Source organism: Emydura macquarii, unplaced genomic scaffold, assembly GCF_026122565.2.
Source record: "Emydura macquarii macquarii isolate MOO-44397 ecotype Brisbane River unplaced genomic scaffold, CSIRO-AGI_Emac_v2 contig_2699, whole genome shotgun sequence".
In the NCBI taxonomy this organism is placed as follows: Eukaryota; Metazoa; Chordata; order Testudines; family Chelidae; genus Emydura; species Emydura macquarii.
Window position 1 is genome coordinate 320,077 of NW_027132836.1, and position 17,021 is coordinate 337,097.

Genomic DNA, 17,021 nt, shown 5'->3' on the forward strand with positions numbered 1-17,021 from the left:
AAGCACTTATGCTGTCTTTCCTCCAGGAAATATTTTCCTGTAATTTACAAATGAGCAAGAGAAACATAGTGTTTAAACAAATTAGTAAAACTGTTTTAGTTACTTAGCAATAGAAACTCTTGTTTAGTCAGATGCTAAAAGGTTCCAAAAGGCCTAACCCAATAGCTGACAAAGCAATGTGACCTTGCAAAAGCTTATTTTGTAGAATGATAGATACGAGAGGCTGCAAAACCTGCCATGCCTTAAGGATCACACAGGGCTGAAATGAGACAACAGCAGCTTTACAACATAGCTATGCTGTCACATGAGTATCCTTAGTGCAAGGGTGTTCTCAGAACTGCTACCAGAGCAGACAGAGACTCTCCTGATTCGCCACCCACAATGAGTTTTAAACCAGCATAACCCCATTGTCTGCAATAGAATTACACCAATACCAATCAGAAGCCAGCCAAGCATTTGTCTCTGTATCTCATAGCCACACCCATGCTATCTCCTGATTTCATCAGGGCAGCAAGTCCACAAAGATTTCTAATTTCTGGTGACCATATTTATTAACTGGTTATGCAAGAGGGATTCATTAGGCTTGGGGCTGCAAAGGGAAAGACTGAAATTGGAGGACCACAGCTGCACTGACTGATGCATTAACTGTTTTGTGACACCCAAGTTGTAAAGACTGATCATCTCTGGGATTGGCAAAATACAACAGGCACTATGCACGACTCAAATGTAGCCAACATACATTTCAAAATTGCATAGATCAGATCTAGTTGTTCTTTATTTTAATTTAATTCTTTCTTTTGCACAGGTTTAGCATCCAAGCTAGAAGAGTTTTAAAGAGCTGACCGTCTGTACGTTCTGCTTAACTATGTTTCAATAAAATGTATTATATTGCACTAGCTCTCAAATGCTCTGTCAGCTTTGTTGCTACAATCTAGTTTCCATGCAATTCTTCCATGGTTAATGAGCCGAACTCCACTGCAGTCTGTAAAACATTTTCAAGGCAGGCAAACATCTACAGCTGCCAGGAGCTTAGAGGCTCCATGCTATACAAATGGACCAGCATTTACAAATCCACCTAACAGACAGCAAATCTTACCTTGCCTGCTTGGAAAGGGATTAGCTTTGTGTAATGTTACCTCAAACACACAAATTGGCGTTTACAGCGAAGCACATAAATAATCTCTTAGCACACTGCTGTAAGTTACATGATAATTAAGAAGGTCTCAAGTACATTTACTCTAATGGTAAAACTGTTAAAAGCCCATACAACAAGTTTAAGAACTTGTGTTGAGAAGTAGGGATTTAAGTGCTTTTCACACTGCAGGTTTGAGTGTGGTGTAGTTAAGAAACTTTGCCCAATTTTTTTTTTTAATTTAAAAGTTATTTTTGTTTTACCTAATCAAATTAATACACACTCAACTATACAAACATCTCGCTGCGGTTAAAAAATGGAAGGATGCACATACAGAAAGTAAAACAAGTTTAGCTTTTAGACATCTTACTCTGTTTGAGGCCTAACAGACATACCAATACTGTAACGGAGTTTGCCCAGATAGAGATTACTATACAACTGGGACCAGAGACGCTAGCCAGAGAGGGGTGGTGGCCCTTGGTTTACTGGTGTCCATGTAAGGCCCTTCATATGTTGCTGAACATCCTGGACAATCTCTTGCCTAGTCCTTCATGAATCTTACAGAGATGTCTCACACAACAAAGAGAAGAAGAAAAGGCTGTTCTTGATGACACTCTGCTCATATCTATCTACAGAAGGAAGGAAGGGAGTGTGTGTGTGTGTGTGTGTGTGAGAGTGAGAGAGAAGCCCTACCACTGAATGAGATCCTCACCACTGATGAGCAATGAAAAGGAAAATGCAATCCATATCTTGACAGAATCAGCCTAATGCAATACAGTGACCTGCAAACACAGGAGTAAATAATTCAAAATAAGGGGTTAAAGAAGGCAATTTTCCCTTAGTTTTGCATCTGAGATACTTACACTGTTTGTGTGTTAGAGCGATCCTGGGATTTGCTCACAAAATGTTCTTGGCGGGGTGCCCATCCAGCCCCACAATAATCTATTCAGCTTTGGTGTGATTCATAACATTTTGCATCACAAAGACAATTACTGCTGGTCAAAATGTTACTTTGTCAACAACAACACGCTCATAAAAACCATTGCTGTTACTATGCAGTAAAATTACAAATAAATCATAACAAACTACTGTAGTGTCAAAACAAAACCAAATTAAAACTCCAGATTTAGAATCCCAATCAACTGTACTTAAAGCAGAGACAGCCTGGTTTTCAGGAGGAGTATAAAATCTTTCCTTTCCAGCACAGTGAAGGGCCTGCTGGAATGCCCTGCACTGGAGCTTACCCAAAGCTAATCTCCAGAATCACCAGCTTGGAGAGGTTCCATTCACTCAGGAACTCGCTAAGGTACCTTCATCTTCCAACCCACAGTGACTAAAGTCACGCAGGCGATGTATTTTGCATGTCAGTCTGCTGGAGTGAGCAGTGCGAGAAGAAGCAGTACGAGTGCTTCTTGAGAATCCCTTATTTCCTCTTAATCACTGCACCCAAGATTTTTGGAGGAGCCCTTCCTCATTATGTTTAAACACTAGGGAAACGAATAAACTGTTTTAACAACTTCACTGTTTTCAAAGAAAATACAGGGTATGTCTAAGGCCAACACTTCATTAGGACCAATAATCCAAAATTAGCACATTACTCCTTACCCCAGTGATGGGCCGCATACCGGCCATTAAAAGCCCTTCTCTTAGGCCTAGTCTACACCTAAAACTGAGGTCAACCTAGCTACGTCACTCAGTTTTAGGTAAGTCGACCTAGCCCCTGTAAAGAATTCTTCTGTCAACCTAGATACCAACCTCTCGAGGGGACGAATTTACTACAATAATGAAGAAGCCCCTTCTGTCACTGTAGCATGTTGTCTACACTTGTAGTGTAGTCAAGATTTAAATCTGTGACCTCTGAGCATGTTACACACCGGGTCACTACTAGATCCAAGCCTACAACTTAACCTGTTTCTCAGACATCTTTTTCTGAATCTCTCATCATCAGCATGGCCAAAATTTAACTCCCCATCTTTCCTTCCAAACGTTCCCCCATTCCATGTCACCACTGTCCTTTTCGTAACTCGGGCCTGTAACCTGGTGATGATCCTTCTCCTTTTACCCACGCATTCAAACCCGGTCCAAAAACTGCTGCTTCTTCCTCCACAATGTTTATAAAATCCAAATCCTTCCTTCTATCTGAACTGCTAAAACTCGCATCCAAGTCCTGACCTCCCATCCTCTCTCCTGAAATGCCCTCCTCTTTGGCTTCCCATGCCCCTATCATTTAGTCCACAAAAAACAGTGTTTCAAAAGTCACTTTCTTTGTCTATCATTCCCTCATCAATCCTTCCCTGGCTCCCCTTTTCCATCACATCGAGGTCGCACACCTTTCAAAACCCTTCACATCTCTGCCTTCTCCATTTGCCTATCCCCACACACCCTCTAGCAATGATCCCTGCCTTGATCTTGTCTATTTCTCCCACAACCATCTCATGTTCTCTTCCACACTGCCTCTAACAAACTGAACACTCTCCCCAAATTAGCCGATAAAGCCACTGCCCTCTCCTCTTTCAAATCCCTCCTGGAGACCCAACTCTGTTGCCTACAAGTAATTATCCAACTAATAATGGCTACATAGAGAGGCAGTTGGGGATAACTGCTACCCATACAAAAGGATGGCATGTCTTAATCCCTCTCTCCGACTTTTCATAGGCTGCTTGTTTTATTGGATTATAAGCACTTCAGGGTAGTACTGTGTCCTACGAAGCATTTAAATAGTGCTTAGCACAGCAGGCATTACCATAACACAAATATTACATGTACATTTAAACTGCGAGTAATTACTGACCCATATGAGAAAACCTACGTGATGTATAACACCACAATTTCAAATATGTTTTTACAAGATGCAAAAAGTCCCCTGCTCTTCCACTTATAATAGAAATGACAACTCTATAGAGATGACAAAACGTGAACGATTTGATTTATCACAGGTGAATTAGACTGTAGTCATAGAAGTCTAAAGATATTTGACATGGTTTTGGAACAGATGTCAAACAACCCTAAAGGCAAATACTATTAACATCAACTTGACAAAGCCCCTTGAAAGAAACACCTTCACAAAAAGGTAGCCATCACCTTCATAACACTGTTTAATGTAACTCGTGTTCTCAAGCATGACAGGCCACTAAAACCCTGCTCATAGAACACAAAAATAGTAGGAAGGCACTGAACAAATTCTGAAAAAATGACCAGGTTTCTTTGTCCAGGAAGTTCTAACATTTCTTTTCATCCTCTAGAACATTTTGCCTTTTCCAACACCAAATGGCAAATTAAACATTAAAGACAATTCTTTTCATAGTGACAAAGTAAAAACAACAGGGCCAGGACACACACACACACACGGACAGCAGAGACAGTGATCTGAAACAAAGGGTTTTTGTTTTTTTTTTACTTTAGATTTAATTGCCTCTTTCCATCACTCCCACACATTACTAATTCAGAGGCTACTATTTAGACTTGGTCTACACTACAAACTTATGTTGTTATAACTAAGTCGCTTTGTGGTGTGGATTTTCCACACTCCAGAGCGACACAGTTATACCGACTTTACCCCTGGTATATGCAATGCTATATCAATGGGAGGCTTCTCCAGTAGACACAGCTACCTCCTCTTGGGAAGGTGGAGTACCTATGCCAATGGGAGAAGCTCTCTCCAATCAGTGTAAGTAGTGTCTTCACTGAGAGATGCAGTTACGCTGCTGAAGTGCTGTAAGTGTAGATGAGATCTTCATGAAAGTTAGACAGACAATACCTTGGTTCTTATCAAAAGAAGATTTTCTAGGTAAAGGAAACACTTTCCTCCATTAGACAGTCATGGATTATCTGTACACGAATGAACTTGTGCAGGTGAAGAACAAAATCCAGCCCGCAAATGAAACATTAATATACCTCTTGGCTTCCTGTTCAGGTATTTCAGATCTTTCCCTCCTCTTCTGTGTATTAAGCCAATGGGACAGTCTACGATCTCATCAGCTCTGTAGACATTCAAGACCAAAGTGACTGCTCTTCTCCCAGACCTTCTCTCCCCTATAGAGGAAGATATTGCCTGCTCATCACATGACATAAAACTGACACAATTCATAACTGGAAGGTTAATAACTCTCCCCAAAGCCATAGAAAATATAAAAAGTAACAGCTTAAGATGTTTTAATCCTTTGAAAACTCAAGGGGAGCATTCAATTAAAATAAAAAATTAGGACACATCTTAAAGGTATTCAAAATCTCCATAGAGCTATCTATAATGGGTTACTTTGATATAAGTGCATATAGCCCAGTGCTAAAACACTCTTCCAGCTAAAACTGTTTAATCCCACAAAAGAAAGGACAAGTAATTTAAAGATGATAGGTTTCCATTTAATGGGTCACGCCTCTGTACACCAGACCTACTTTTCAATTCTAATCAGATATAGCTTGAGAAAAGTCATCTGAAAAAAAAATTAACAGCTGACATTTTCATCTTTTCACCGAGACTTTGGGATGCCTTTTCAAAAGAATTAATCCATAGTGCTCATAGCCCTCCAACTTTAGTGGAATCCACACATTTCTCTTTCCAAGTTATTAAAAGTTCTGATCCTGCAATGAGAGCACATGGACTCTACTTTTGTGCCTGTGAGAAGCCTCTCTGACTTCAAGAGGGTTCTGGAGCAGTTAAAATGGTCGATCTGAATTCCTATTCCCTTTCAAAAGGCTTCAGGCAGAGTTTTTCCATCCATGATTTCCACACAGCACGTGAATTGGCTGACCCAGACAGGGGTCACAGTCCTCACTCCATAAAATGACAAGGGACAATATGCCTAACCTGGAGGTGGAGCTGCACGCATAGACTAACTCACAGACTAGGGAGCTGGTTCCCTTTTTAATGACCTCCTGTGGACTGACACAAAGAAACCCCTTCTACTCCTCCAAAGAGAGAGGGCGACGCATGCCCCCAGGAAGGGAGATTTGAGGGGATCCTCAAAGACCTCGTAACAAGTATTGCAGCGATGTTACTGTACAGCTTCAGTACCCTGAACTTCCAGGTCAGCCCTGTGCTTTAACAACGTGACCAGTACATATCAAATTATCACTGAAAAACCCTGTTACACCCAGGCTGATTTTGAACTGGAGCACACTACCCCAACAAGCTCTTCCTGTACCACATTAAGATAGTGCCTGGAATGCATTGAGAGACACTACCTGATAAACAGGGACAAAGTGTTAAGTATTACCCACAACATCCAATCAATGCCATGAGGGTGCTCCGCAGTTGGAGAGGACAGATTGTACTAAGGGTCTCAGTTTCACACATCTATACAGACCACGTGGGGCAAGGTTTGAACAGTCCCTTCAGCAGAATGAATGGCTTGAAAAGGCAGATATGAGAACAAAGAATGGATCTGGACCAAGACATGATGGGCTAGAGAGAAATCTTCAAAAAAAGAACATAATCCAATTCTTAAATGGTTACACAGGTACAGAGCTTTACCCAAACCCAATGCCAAGAGGCCACAACGCAGTTCATGCATGGGCCACCTGCAAACTTCAGTGCTTTTAATACAGATCTAACGCACTATTCAACAGTGCAGTAGAAATGTTCAGAGTGCAGCAGCCGAGCAGACTATCACCAGCTTCCATAGCCTTATAATACAGAGACAGAAAATGAGATAATCACGAGGCAGAAATAAGTTTAGTGCCGAAAGAGAATGTCAGGGGGAATTAATTGGGGATGAGCAAAGAGCCATCAAAGCTTACACTGGAGAGAACGGGCAACAGTGTAGTCCTGGCACAGGAGCAGCCTTGAGCTTCACAACCTCTGACCTCAGCCCACTGGCAGGTGGAGCAGTCGGGTTTTATAGTTGCTTTGACTCTAGCCTGTTTTCTAGTCATTTGGTGCCAGGAAGCAGATGCCCAACTTTGTCTGGCCATTACAATTAGGAAGTGCCACTTTTGTATGTACATTTCCTATCGCACAACGTGTTTTTCCAAACTCTCTGTCCTTTAAAAGTTCGATCCCATAACCAACAATTACAGTGATTAACGTGGAATAAAAAAATTTCCAAGCACCAAAAGCAACATGATGGTGTGAGGGGAGGGCTGCCATTAATGGGAATTTTTCCAGTGGGACAAATTCATGCAGCAGAATGTCCTGTCATGTTGTGATGGGATGAAGGTTTCCAAACCCAAACAGGATTTAACATTTCACAATCTTACAGAGTGTGGAATCACACCATCAAGACTGTAATAATTTATATGATCCAAAGCCCTAAGGAGAAAGTAAAGGCCAAGAGCAAATGGCGAGAGAGGCTTAATACAATTTAAGCAATATTATTTTGCTCTCCTACACCATCCCTCCAAGATGCTCAGTTAATTAAACCAGCAAACCCTTTTGATAGGCAAGTGTTATTCTCCTAGATTACAAATTAGCCTATGGGTGCACAGAAGATAACTAGATTCTGAAAAGGATTGCATGTACAACATATATATATAGGGATTGTATTTCCAGCTGACCCACTGTGTGACCTCTTACAGAACCTCAGTTTTCCTGGCCTGTAAATCGAGATGGGTACTTCCCTCTCTTTTATAAAGCTGTTTGAGAAGTACTATATAAGAATGAAATGAAAAGTACTATATGAGAGCTCATTATTAACATCATCGTGATTGTGTGTGCAAGCCAGGTAACTGGCAATCTGTGCTCACAATTACTCTGTTTCATGCACAAACAGTCGTCACTGCCCTAAGTAAACATATAGCCAACTTTCTGTCACAATCAGGCCGTAAGCAACTTGTCTAAAGTCACACAAAGTGTCAGTGGCAGAGCTGAAAGATAATGCAGGAGTCCCTCATGCCCAGTACCCTGCCATAATCACTAGACTAGACATTGGCTAAGAGTCTGGGTCCACAATACAAGCCCAATACTGGCCAAAGGGAATAAATTATTACCTGGGTGTAATGGGCACGGTGGCATTTACTGCTGAAGAGGGTGCTGTGGGTAATCCTGCTGCTAGAGGATGAGAAAGGTGCATCCCCGGTGAAGGGGTAGTTAGGGCTCAGAGAATCTTAACAGCTAGAAAGAGAAATTACTTATTATGTCATCAGTCAATCTCCCTGGGGAGAGTACAAGGATTCCCTCTTCTACACTTTCCAGAGTTTTATACGGTCTGGTTTGAAATGTTGGAAGCAATGGGACTCCCACATCCTTTGGGGGACTGTTCTGCAGCAACACAGCTCACTGCTGGGGAGTTTTCATCATAATTCAGCCTAAGCTTTTCTCCCTTTGCTTCTAGTCATACTCCCAAGGTACCATTCTTTAAATATTCATAGGCTGTTCTGTCCCCAACCTTAGTCATCCCTGAGTCAACCTATGAACAGTTAGTTCTTTTACATTTTTCCTTAGGAGTCAATCCCTACAGCCTCCATCATTTTTGTTGCTCTTCTTAGAGCTTCCCGAAATGTTCCCCTCTCTCTAGCAATGTGATGCGCAGCCATTAGCACAGCAGCTGTCACACAAGAGCCGGACGGAGCCTCCCTGCTCAGGACACTTCGATGTTATGCCTGTGGAGCCCAGAACCACGATGTCCTGTTTTGGCTGCCATATGTCACTCCAAACAGACGCCTAGTTGGCAGTTCACTCTCCCCCGTAGTCTCCCTCAGCATTACTCTTCTTCAGGCTCCTGCCTCTCACCGAATGTACGCACTGAAGGTTACCGCCCTTCCCCCTCAACTCCAAGAAGAATCCGGTTTTACTGTCATTTCTCGCCTATCCTCTTTAATACGGCCCCATGCTCTCAGTGCAGGATGAGCTGCACGTTTCATCAGCCGCCCCTTCACTTCCCCCCGCCCTGGCTCTGTAGGCTGCTGCTGAGCATCACTCTGCGCTCACGGGCTGTTGGCCAGTCTCCGGTCCTCACCACAGCGTCCTGCCGGGTCGGGTCGGGTCGGTCGGACCTGGCTCGCAGGTAACGTCACAGGAGATGCTACAGGGGAAAGCAGTGACCGGCTCGGCTGGCGAGGTTACACAGACCCCCCCCCACACACACACACACTCTCACACCCCCACCCCCACACACACCCCAATGCGGCTCCCTCGCGAGGCTCAGTGACGGGAGAAGGAGGCGTTTGCTCCACCGGAGAAGAGCCGAGGAAGGCTCCAGGGGGAGCCCGTGGGAAGCAGGGCTGGGCGCGGGGTGGGTGGGGGCAGGGCGCGGGGGGGGGTCCCCACTGCAGGGTGAGAGGCGGGGGCGGGGGGAGGCCCACGGCTGAGGGGAAGCTGCAGCAGGGCGGGGGGGGGAGGGATGCCCGCGGCGGGGGGGGGCTGTCTCTGATGAGGGGGCCGATGTGGGGGGGGAGGGGCTGTCTCTGACCTGGGGGCCCCGGAGCGCGGGGGGGGGGGGGCGGGGTGACGCGAATCGAGCCGCACTCACCCTGCTTCAGCTCCGGCTTCTCCACCCGGCGTCTCTCCGGCTGCTGCTGCTGCTGCTGGTGCCGCTGGGCGCGAGCCAACCAGGGGGGGGTGGGCGGGCAAATCTCGCGTACTCCACCTACCGGAAGTGACCGCGGAACTCATCGTTTCCTGCGCGCCTGCCGGAAGTTGTCCCCTCGCATCACTTCCGCTCACGCCAAAAAAAAAAAAATCCGCGCTCGCTTTTTCCCTTTTTATTTTTCGTTTTCCGGCCCGCTGGCCGCTGATGACGTTGCAAAGACGCGCTACGTCCTGGATTAAAACACTGTCGGGTGAGCCGTGAGTAAGTGACGTCATAGGCGGGCGACGATCGCTGGGGCCGGAAGCGGCCGGAACCGGAAGCGGCTGAGGCTCGCGTGGTGGCGAGTGAGTAGCGGCGCCGGCGGCCTCGTCGTCGTTGGTGCGAACGGGAGGCGGGTCTCTCAGGTGAGGTGACTCAGCTTCCTGTAGCCCCGCCCCGGGGTCGGCCGGGTGGGGCGGCGCGGCGCGGCGCGGCGGGCGGAGCAAGGCAGCTTCCCTCCCTCCTCCACGTGCGGCCCCGGGGTTCCCCCTGCGTGTGAGGGCGAGACACCGACAGGCCGGGCCCAGGAGGCGCGGGTAGGCTTGGGACCCTGGTACATGGGGCCCATGTAGGCTGGGAACCCTGGTGTGTAGGGGGCTGTGAGGCAGGGGGAGACTTGGCCAATGCAGGGTGAGGGCCCCATGGGACACTGGGTGTGGGGAGCCTAATTCGTAGGGGGCCTGTGAGACGCCAGGAGGCGGGGCCCTGGTGCATTGGGGGCCTGAGAGACGCCAGCAGGCTGTGGGCAAGGTATCCCTGTGGGCTGGGGACCCTAGTAGACGAGTCTGGGAGGCTGGTCCCCTAGTACACTGGAGCCTGTGAGATACTTAGGCGTGTGGGGACCCTGGTATGTGGAGGACTGTGAGGAGCTGTGCCCAGTTCCTTCTGCTCCTGCCCCTCGCTGGGTCTCCTGGTTTGCGTTGCTATCCAGGCATTTACACAGGTGCCTTGGAGAGAAGTGTCATTCTCTGTTTTACAGTTCGGGAAACTAAAGCAGGGAAGTGATGTTCCCAAGGTTCTCAGTAAGTCCATTCAATAAAAGCCAGGGGTCCTGGCATGCTTATAGACTCTAAGGTCAGAAGGGATCATCGTGATCTCCTAGTCTGACCTCCTGCACGTTGCAGGCCACAGACCCTCCCTCACCCACTCCTGTAATAGACCCAAGCCTGTGGCTGAGTTATGAAGGCCTCAGATAATGATTTAAAGACTTCAAGTTACAGAGAATCCACCATTTACATTAGTTTAAATCTGAAAGTGACCCCTGCCCCATGCTGCAGAGAAAGGTGAAAAAACCCCAGGGTCTCTGCCAATCTGACCTGGGGGAAAATTCCTTCCTGACTCCACATACGATCAATGAGACCCTAAGCATGTGGGCAAGACCCCCCACCCAGACACCTGGGAAAGAATTTGTAATAACTCAGAGCCCTCCCTGTCTAGTGTCCCATCACTGGCCATTGGAGATATTTGCTGTTAACAGTTCTTCTTCTAATCACTAAATCTGGCTATATAGTGTGGGGAAGCTGTATACACAAAGCACATAATGTACTGGAAACTGGATAGAGAGAAACTGCTTGTATTGAAGGGGAACAAAAATCTCAAATTGTGACTATGTATCAAAGTTCAGAGAGCACTTCTGGTTATATTGAATGCTCCAAGAAGCAAGAAACGTGACCTCACTATAAAACTATTTCTGGGCTGCAGTTAGCACTTCTTGTTCCTACTTCTCAGATCTTTATAGTCGGTTGCAACTTTTCCTCACTGGCCCTAAAGCACATAATACTTTCAGGTCATGAAGCCTCAGATACAATTGATTTTTACATTTATTTTACATTGGTCAAGCAAAGCAAGATTCTGCCTGCAGAATTTCTGGGAAGGACTGCTCCATTTGTTGTTGCCAGAAAGCAAGCAAACCCTGAGAAAGAAAGAAACCCCTAGTTCATGGCTCTTGTCCACTGAATTGTGACACTAAAATTTGCTGTGTATGAACCAGGTAGTATCATATTACTACGTGGTTTCCCTGTGTTCCTACTTAAGAACCTGCCCATGATGGCATAACTTTCAGAGGTGCTGAATGCTGCAGCTCTCAGTAATTTCAGTTACGGTTGTGGGTGCTCTGCCTCTCCAGAGATCAGGCCACTAACCTTTTTAAAAGTATGTTGGCTTTTTAAAATAAACAGAAAAGAGGCTCAATATGGTTTCATGTTTATCTCACTAGCTCCAATCTGTTCTCTTGCATATACTCAGTAAATATTTAAAGAACTTTTTTTTTTTCTAATTACCGGCTCTATAAATGGCATCCAGAAGTTGATCTGTGTTCCTTCTGGCTTATGCCTCATCAACAATGAAGATTTTGCAATTAAAAGTTAACACTTTTGTTGATGGGTGAGCAAGAAAAGAATCTAATGCACTAGACAAGGCAGATTTGAAACTTCTGTTCCCTCTGTCTCATAGTACATGAACATGGAAGTTTCTCCACTTATATGAATGTCCTGTTTCTAAATGATAAAGAATAGTCGGTCATGGTTCCAGAAAGCCAAAAAAATCTTGATGTTATAAAATGTTAACATGAGTTATACATTCTCCTCTGGATGAGTGTCCTCTAATAGTAAGCACTGGGGTCTGGGATTCAGGAGACCTGTGTTCTCATAACTATACACTGTTCCACGCTGTAGGGAGGTGCTCCAATGAAAGGATATACAATGAAAGAATGTTTTATTAAGAATATCTTAAAATTTTATTTTAGTCAATTTCCCAATCTGTTGCTATGGATTCTCTCTCCAAACCTGGTGTCCTCAGCGTGATTGCAGGAGTCGCATGTGGAGTATGCCTGGGCTGGGGCATTCGTGGACGATTCTTTAGACCATGCAAAACCAAAATGCCTGTGATTGCAAATGAGCTGGGAAATGAAGCCAGCATCATGGGAGAGTCTGGAGAATACAAGATGGTGCTGATAGTCCGTAATGACTTAAAGATGGGAAAGGGTAAAGTAGCAGCACAGTGTTCGCATGCAGCAGTTTCTGCCTACAAGCAAGTTCAAAGAAGAAATCCTGAGCTGCTTAAACAGTGGGAGTATTGTGGACAACCAAAAGTGGTTCTCAAAGTCCCTGATGAAGAGACGCTAGTTCAGCTCCTTGTTAATGCTAAAGAGCTAGGACTGACTGTGAGTATAATCCAAGATGCAGGTCGTACCCAGATAGCACCAGGGTCCCGGACTGTACTAGGTATCGGACCAGGGCCAGCTGATGTAGTGGATAAAGTTTCTGGCCATCTCAAACTCTTTTAAGCTGGATCACGAGCCTGAATTTTATTGGAGCAATTGTATACTTCAGCATCAAAGTAGCACTGGGAATAAAATACAAGTTTTGTTTTCATTTCCACGGGTTTATGTTTAGTATAAATAAAAAGCATGTCTATCTTCTTTAGTAGACCTTTTCTTGCCCAGTACAGTCACTTTGTTTTTTAAAATATTTGACTGCTGGGATAAGCACAATGAATTGCAAAGGAAGTGTTACCTTAAAACTCTGCTGTGGAGGGAGAAAAACACAGGTCCAAGAGGTGACAGCTAGCGGCCTGAGACCTAAAATGGTGCCTTTGAGAAGACTGAAGAGGTGCTTTAAACCCTGGAACTGAGACATATTTTAGCTTCCTTTTACAACCTAAACTACCACCTATATACAGCAACCATTTCAGCTCTCTCTAGCATAAAATACAGCACCTGTTAGAATGTTGCTGCATGCTATGTAACAGGGAAGAATCCAGTATCCAACAGAATTAGCAGAGGAAATTAGGTGGGTAAAATATCACTACACATGCTGAAAGAGCAAGCCTAACCTCACTACTCAGAGTACTGAGCTATATTGGATGATTGTAACTCATTAGGACCTTGATTTAATCTCCATAAACCAGAATGAATGAAGGTTCCAAGACCAATTAAGTACCTTAGCATAGGAAACAAAGGGGGTTGAAGTCCCTGTTTCACATGCAAGGCAGCTGGAAAGAGGACAGGTTCTAATGTTCTTGTTGAATAGTGTGTTGGAACAGCTAGAGCAGCATGGATTTATTTTTTTTAGTACAATGGCTGGGTGCTATGTTTTAGCTTGTCCTATGCCACCAGGGCTAACCCAAACTAACTGGTTTGGAAGAATATCTGGAAGGTCTGTAATTAAGTAGAAAACAAATAGCTCCCTTAATATGGTGTGAGGCATGCACTTGGGGAGATGAAATAACAGCACAGCTCTGAAACCATAACTGTTACCACATTAGCAACTGTCTCTACATGAAATATTTGTGCAATAAATCAACTGATGCAACATCATGTAATAAAAGAGGAGACTGAAGTTCAACTCCAGCTGCAGTCTTCTATCCCAGCCTTTAAGAAATGATAGTGACAAACAGGTGGTCCTTGATGTAAGGTGCAAGCCATGTTGTTCTACTACCCCCTGCTGGTTGGCTTGTGTAACTACTGATTGAAAGGCAATTGGAAAAATGCCAATTAATGTCTCTCCTCCCTTACTGCACTATTACCTGTATCAGTGCTAACCCATAATTGACATGAAACTAGCAGGAGGGTGGATTTAGCTTGCACCCCATTTTCCCCTTTGTTGAAAATGGTTTTGACTAGGAAAAGTGGTCATGTAAGTGGTCAAGGTGAATTTAGCTAAGACCTGCTAGTGTGCCCAATCTCAATATTACTTTTTCCTGGTGTAGGTTCAGGGTAACTGCTTTAGATCAGGTTTAACTGGTCAAGATGTAGCACAGGATAAAATATGCCAAAAAGCTATGTTCTATGTGGCTATTTGCTGAAGCTATGCTCAGAAAAAGGTTGAATTTTTAGGGAATTGTCTGTGCCACTAGTGTTAGAGGCTCAGCCTTTGCTACAGCTGATCATACAATTCTGATAAGGCTGGGGTCTCTGGGAAAACTGCCCTTCAGTGGTTAAATTAATTCTTGAAAGTGAGGTCTCAGGGAGGTAGGTAATTGCTCCCTGTTGCTTAAATGCCTCTTGGGGAAAGCAAGCAGTGCTTTCTAAAAGTAATTAACCAAGATGAAGGGTAAGAGGAAAATGAGGCACAAAAAGATGAAGTGATTGGCCTAAACTCACCCACTGAGTCAGTGACAGTAAAAAACAGGAGCTGTCTCCCCTGAGGCCCCAGCCAGTGTCATCCCCTGCAGCATATCACAAAGGGGCTGCCTTTGAGGAGGTTTCTTTGCACAGGGAAATGCATAGCTTTAAACTCAGCCTAGCACCCCTCCCCTGGTAAGTGTTGTAGGTTTAGGGAAAACATTTAGTGACTTGCAGGTGCACCTTAGACCCTTACTATTTGGCAAGAACACAAGGCCATATTGCAAAAGTAGACAGACTTGTGGTAAATGCATTGATCTAAACCCAGCTTCTGTTTCCTTAACGTACAGGGGTAGTGATTATTTCAGGTGCACAACTACTACAAGAGGGGCCATAGTAGTAGCTAGAGTAACTGGGAGGAGTTAATCATTCGGAGTAATGGGGCTTACTGAATAGACCACTGGACCTCAGGAGCTCTGGGTTGTAAGTCCCAGTTCTGGCAAGTCACTTCAAGTGTGTGTTTCTCTATTTGTTAAATGGAGAAAGCTGTGCTGACCTCCTTTGTAAAGTGCTTTGAAATCCACTGCTTAGTGCCAAAGGGAGATTTCCTGATGTGGGTATAGATTAGGTTAGTGTAACTTGCTAGGACTTCCCTGCAGGTTGAACCCAAGGGGCCAGAACATACCTTTGGATATGCTTTCACAGAGCAGCAATGCCTAGTGAGACTTGCTTAGCAGTTCATAGAGTTAATCTTAACACTTAACATTGTAGGTGCCCACAGGTTACAGCATACTCTTATCCTAAAGAGAATTTGGTTGTAGCAACATTGTTTTCAGGGGGCATAGAAAGAATACCAAAATACCTACTTGAGTCACACTGACTCAATTTCAGCTCTAAACTGGGCCTTGAACATCTTTACTTAATATCTTCTGTGCAGGCTGCTATGATTGCCAGTTTTACAATCATTGTCCCCACTAACATGCAGAAAGGGGACACTAAAGAGAAGCCCCAAATATATAGCTGGTGGAAGACAAGAGAAAAGTGGGTGCAGATTTTAACTCAGCTCTTCTAGTCTGGTGGATTCAACTCTAAAGAACACATGGTGTGGATACAAAGTTTAAAGAGACACTAGCAGACAGCCTTGTTCAGTTAGAGCTCAAGTCTCATCCTGAAACTGACATAGTTAAAGCTATATTTCAGAGGCCCTAATGCTTATTTCAGACAAACTATGAAGACATGCAGGCCCTCAACCTCAAGTATAAGTGACCCTAAAACTTGTCACAGCAGTAGCACAGCTTCTGTCACAGGAGAGACAGACAAATGAAACTGTGTACTTAATCAGACAAGTTGAACTGTTCAAGTAGCTGTTACCAGCGGCTGGAAACCATAATAGCATGAAAACTGCAAGCAAGTTGATTTTACAGTGGGACGTGAAGGTTGGAGTTCATTTGCTTAGCAATAACAAGTTAAATGTGGATTCAAGTTATGCATAGTTTAAGATGAGCAGTACCTTACAGGGAAGTTACTAAGGTAAGTTTCTCTTGTACAGGCACCTATGTTCCTTAGAGGGTGGTCTCACCCTTCCTTCCCCCATTGCATGATAGTCTAGTCAATTCATGTTCTACAGGCACCTGTGCTTTATCCCTGAACCTGGATTAGCATATGGGGAGATTAATGTGGTTGCTATTGCTTTAGCTACATTGAGTGAGTTCATGTTGAAGCTATGCCATGACCTTATGTAACCACAGTTTAGAAACTGAAGCTTTTCCCTCTGAAAGGTCTACATACCTATTGCAAGTGAATAGGAACTGGATCAGCTAGTTTAATCATGATTTTGTAGATCAGAGAAATAGTTTGTTGCTATGTTCATTTGACAGAGGTAAGCTAGATAAATTTACTGTATATATTTTAAATAAAAAAGGGACCTCACTAAGCTCTGAGTCCCTGCCATCAAACACAAAATTAGATTGTCAAATGTGGGTGAGAGGGGAGTCTGCCTGCAGAGAAAAAGGAACATCTCCACAGCAGCCTGTGTGAATGCATCTTAGTGTTCCAAAGGTGGAAGATATGGATTAGAAAACAGTTCCGGAGCGGAGGACCCCTCTCAGAGAATGAAAGAGGGACTGATAGTACAGCAAACTGAAGGGGTGCTCATCCAGGATAAGTAGATGGAACTGGACATTCGGGCATTAGAAAAGGTTGTCAAGCACAAGACCCAACCCATCCAGTACATAGTCTATCAAAACCAGCAACTTACATTCAGTTCAGAAACCAAGAAGTAGATGATTATGGAGTGCTGGTGACACATGCCACCACTGAAGTA

The 17,021-nt window shown here is 44.5% G+C and overlaps 2 protein-coding genes across 5 annotated transcripts in view; one reads left to right on the forward strand and one right to left on the reverse strand.

Moving 5' to 3' along the window:
- Positions 1-9,582, reverse strand: part of VMP1 (vacuole membrane protein 1) — a 77,618-nt gene extending 68,036 nt beyond the window's left edge. The window contains exons 1-4 of one of the 4 annotated variants that reach the window (XM_067565753.1): positions 9,538-9,582; positions 9,025-9,090; positions 8,057-8,117; positions 5,027-5,164 (exon numbers count right to left, since the gene is read on the reverse strand). The gene's annotated coding sequence lies outside the window, so the exon portion shown is untranslated. Of the gene's footprint in view, positions 1-5,026; positions 5,165-8,056; positions 8,990-9,024; positions 9,091-9,537 lie in introns of those variants that run through there. The other 3 variants (XM_067565754.1, XM_067565752.1, XM_067565755.1) reach the window with 3 other exon arrangements.
- A 286-nt stretch (positions 9,583-9,868) lies between these two features.
- Positions 9,869-14,431, forward strand: PTRH2 (peptidyl-tRNA hydrolase 2). The gene is made up of 2 exons (XM_067566034.1): positions 9,869-10,001; positions 12,380-14,431. Exon 2 carries the CDS (start codon positions 12,401-12,403, stop codon positions 12,917-12,919), a length of 519 nt encoding a protein of 172 aa, XP_067422135.1. The 5' UTR covers positions 9,869-10,001; positions 12,380-12,400; the 3' UTR covers positions 12,920-14,431.
- Positions 14,432-17,021: the final 2,590 nt, after the last annotated feature.

Bases quoted from the DNA above. Each gene is read 5' to 3' on its own strand.
- PTRH2 (XM_067566034.1), top strand. From the start codon at position 12,401: ATGGATTCTCTCTCCAAACCTGGTGTCCTCAGCGTGATTGCAGGAGTC.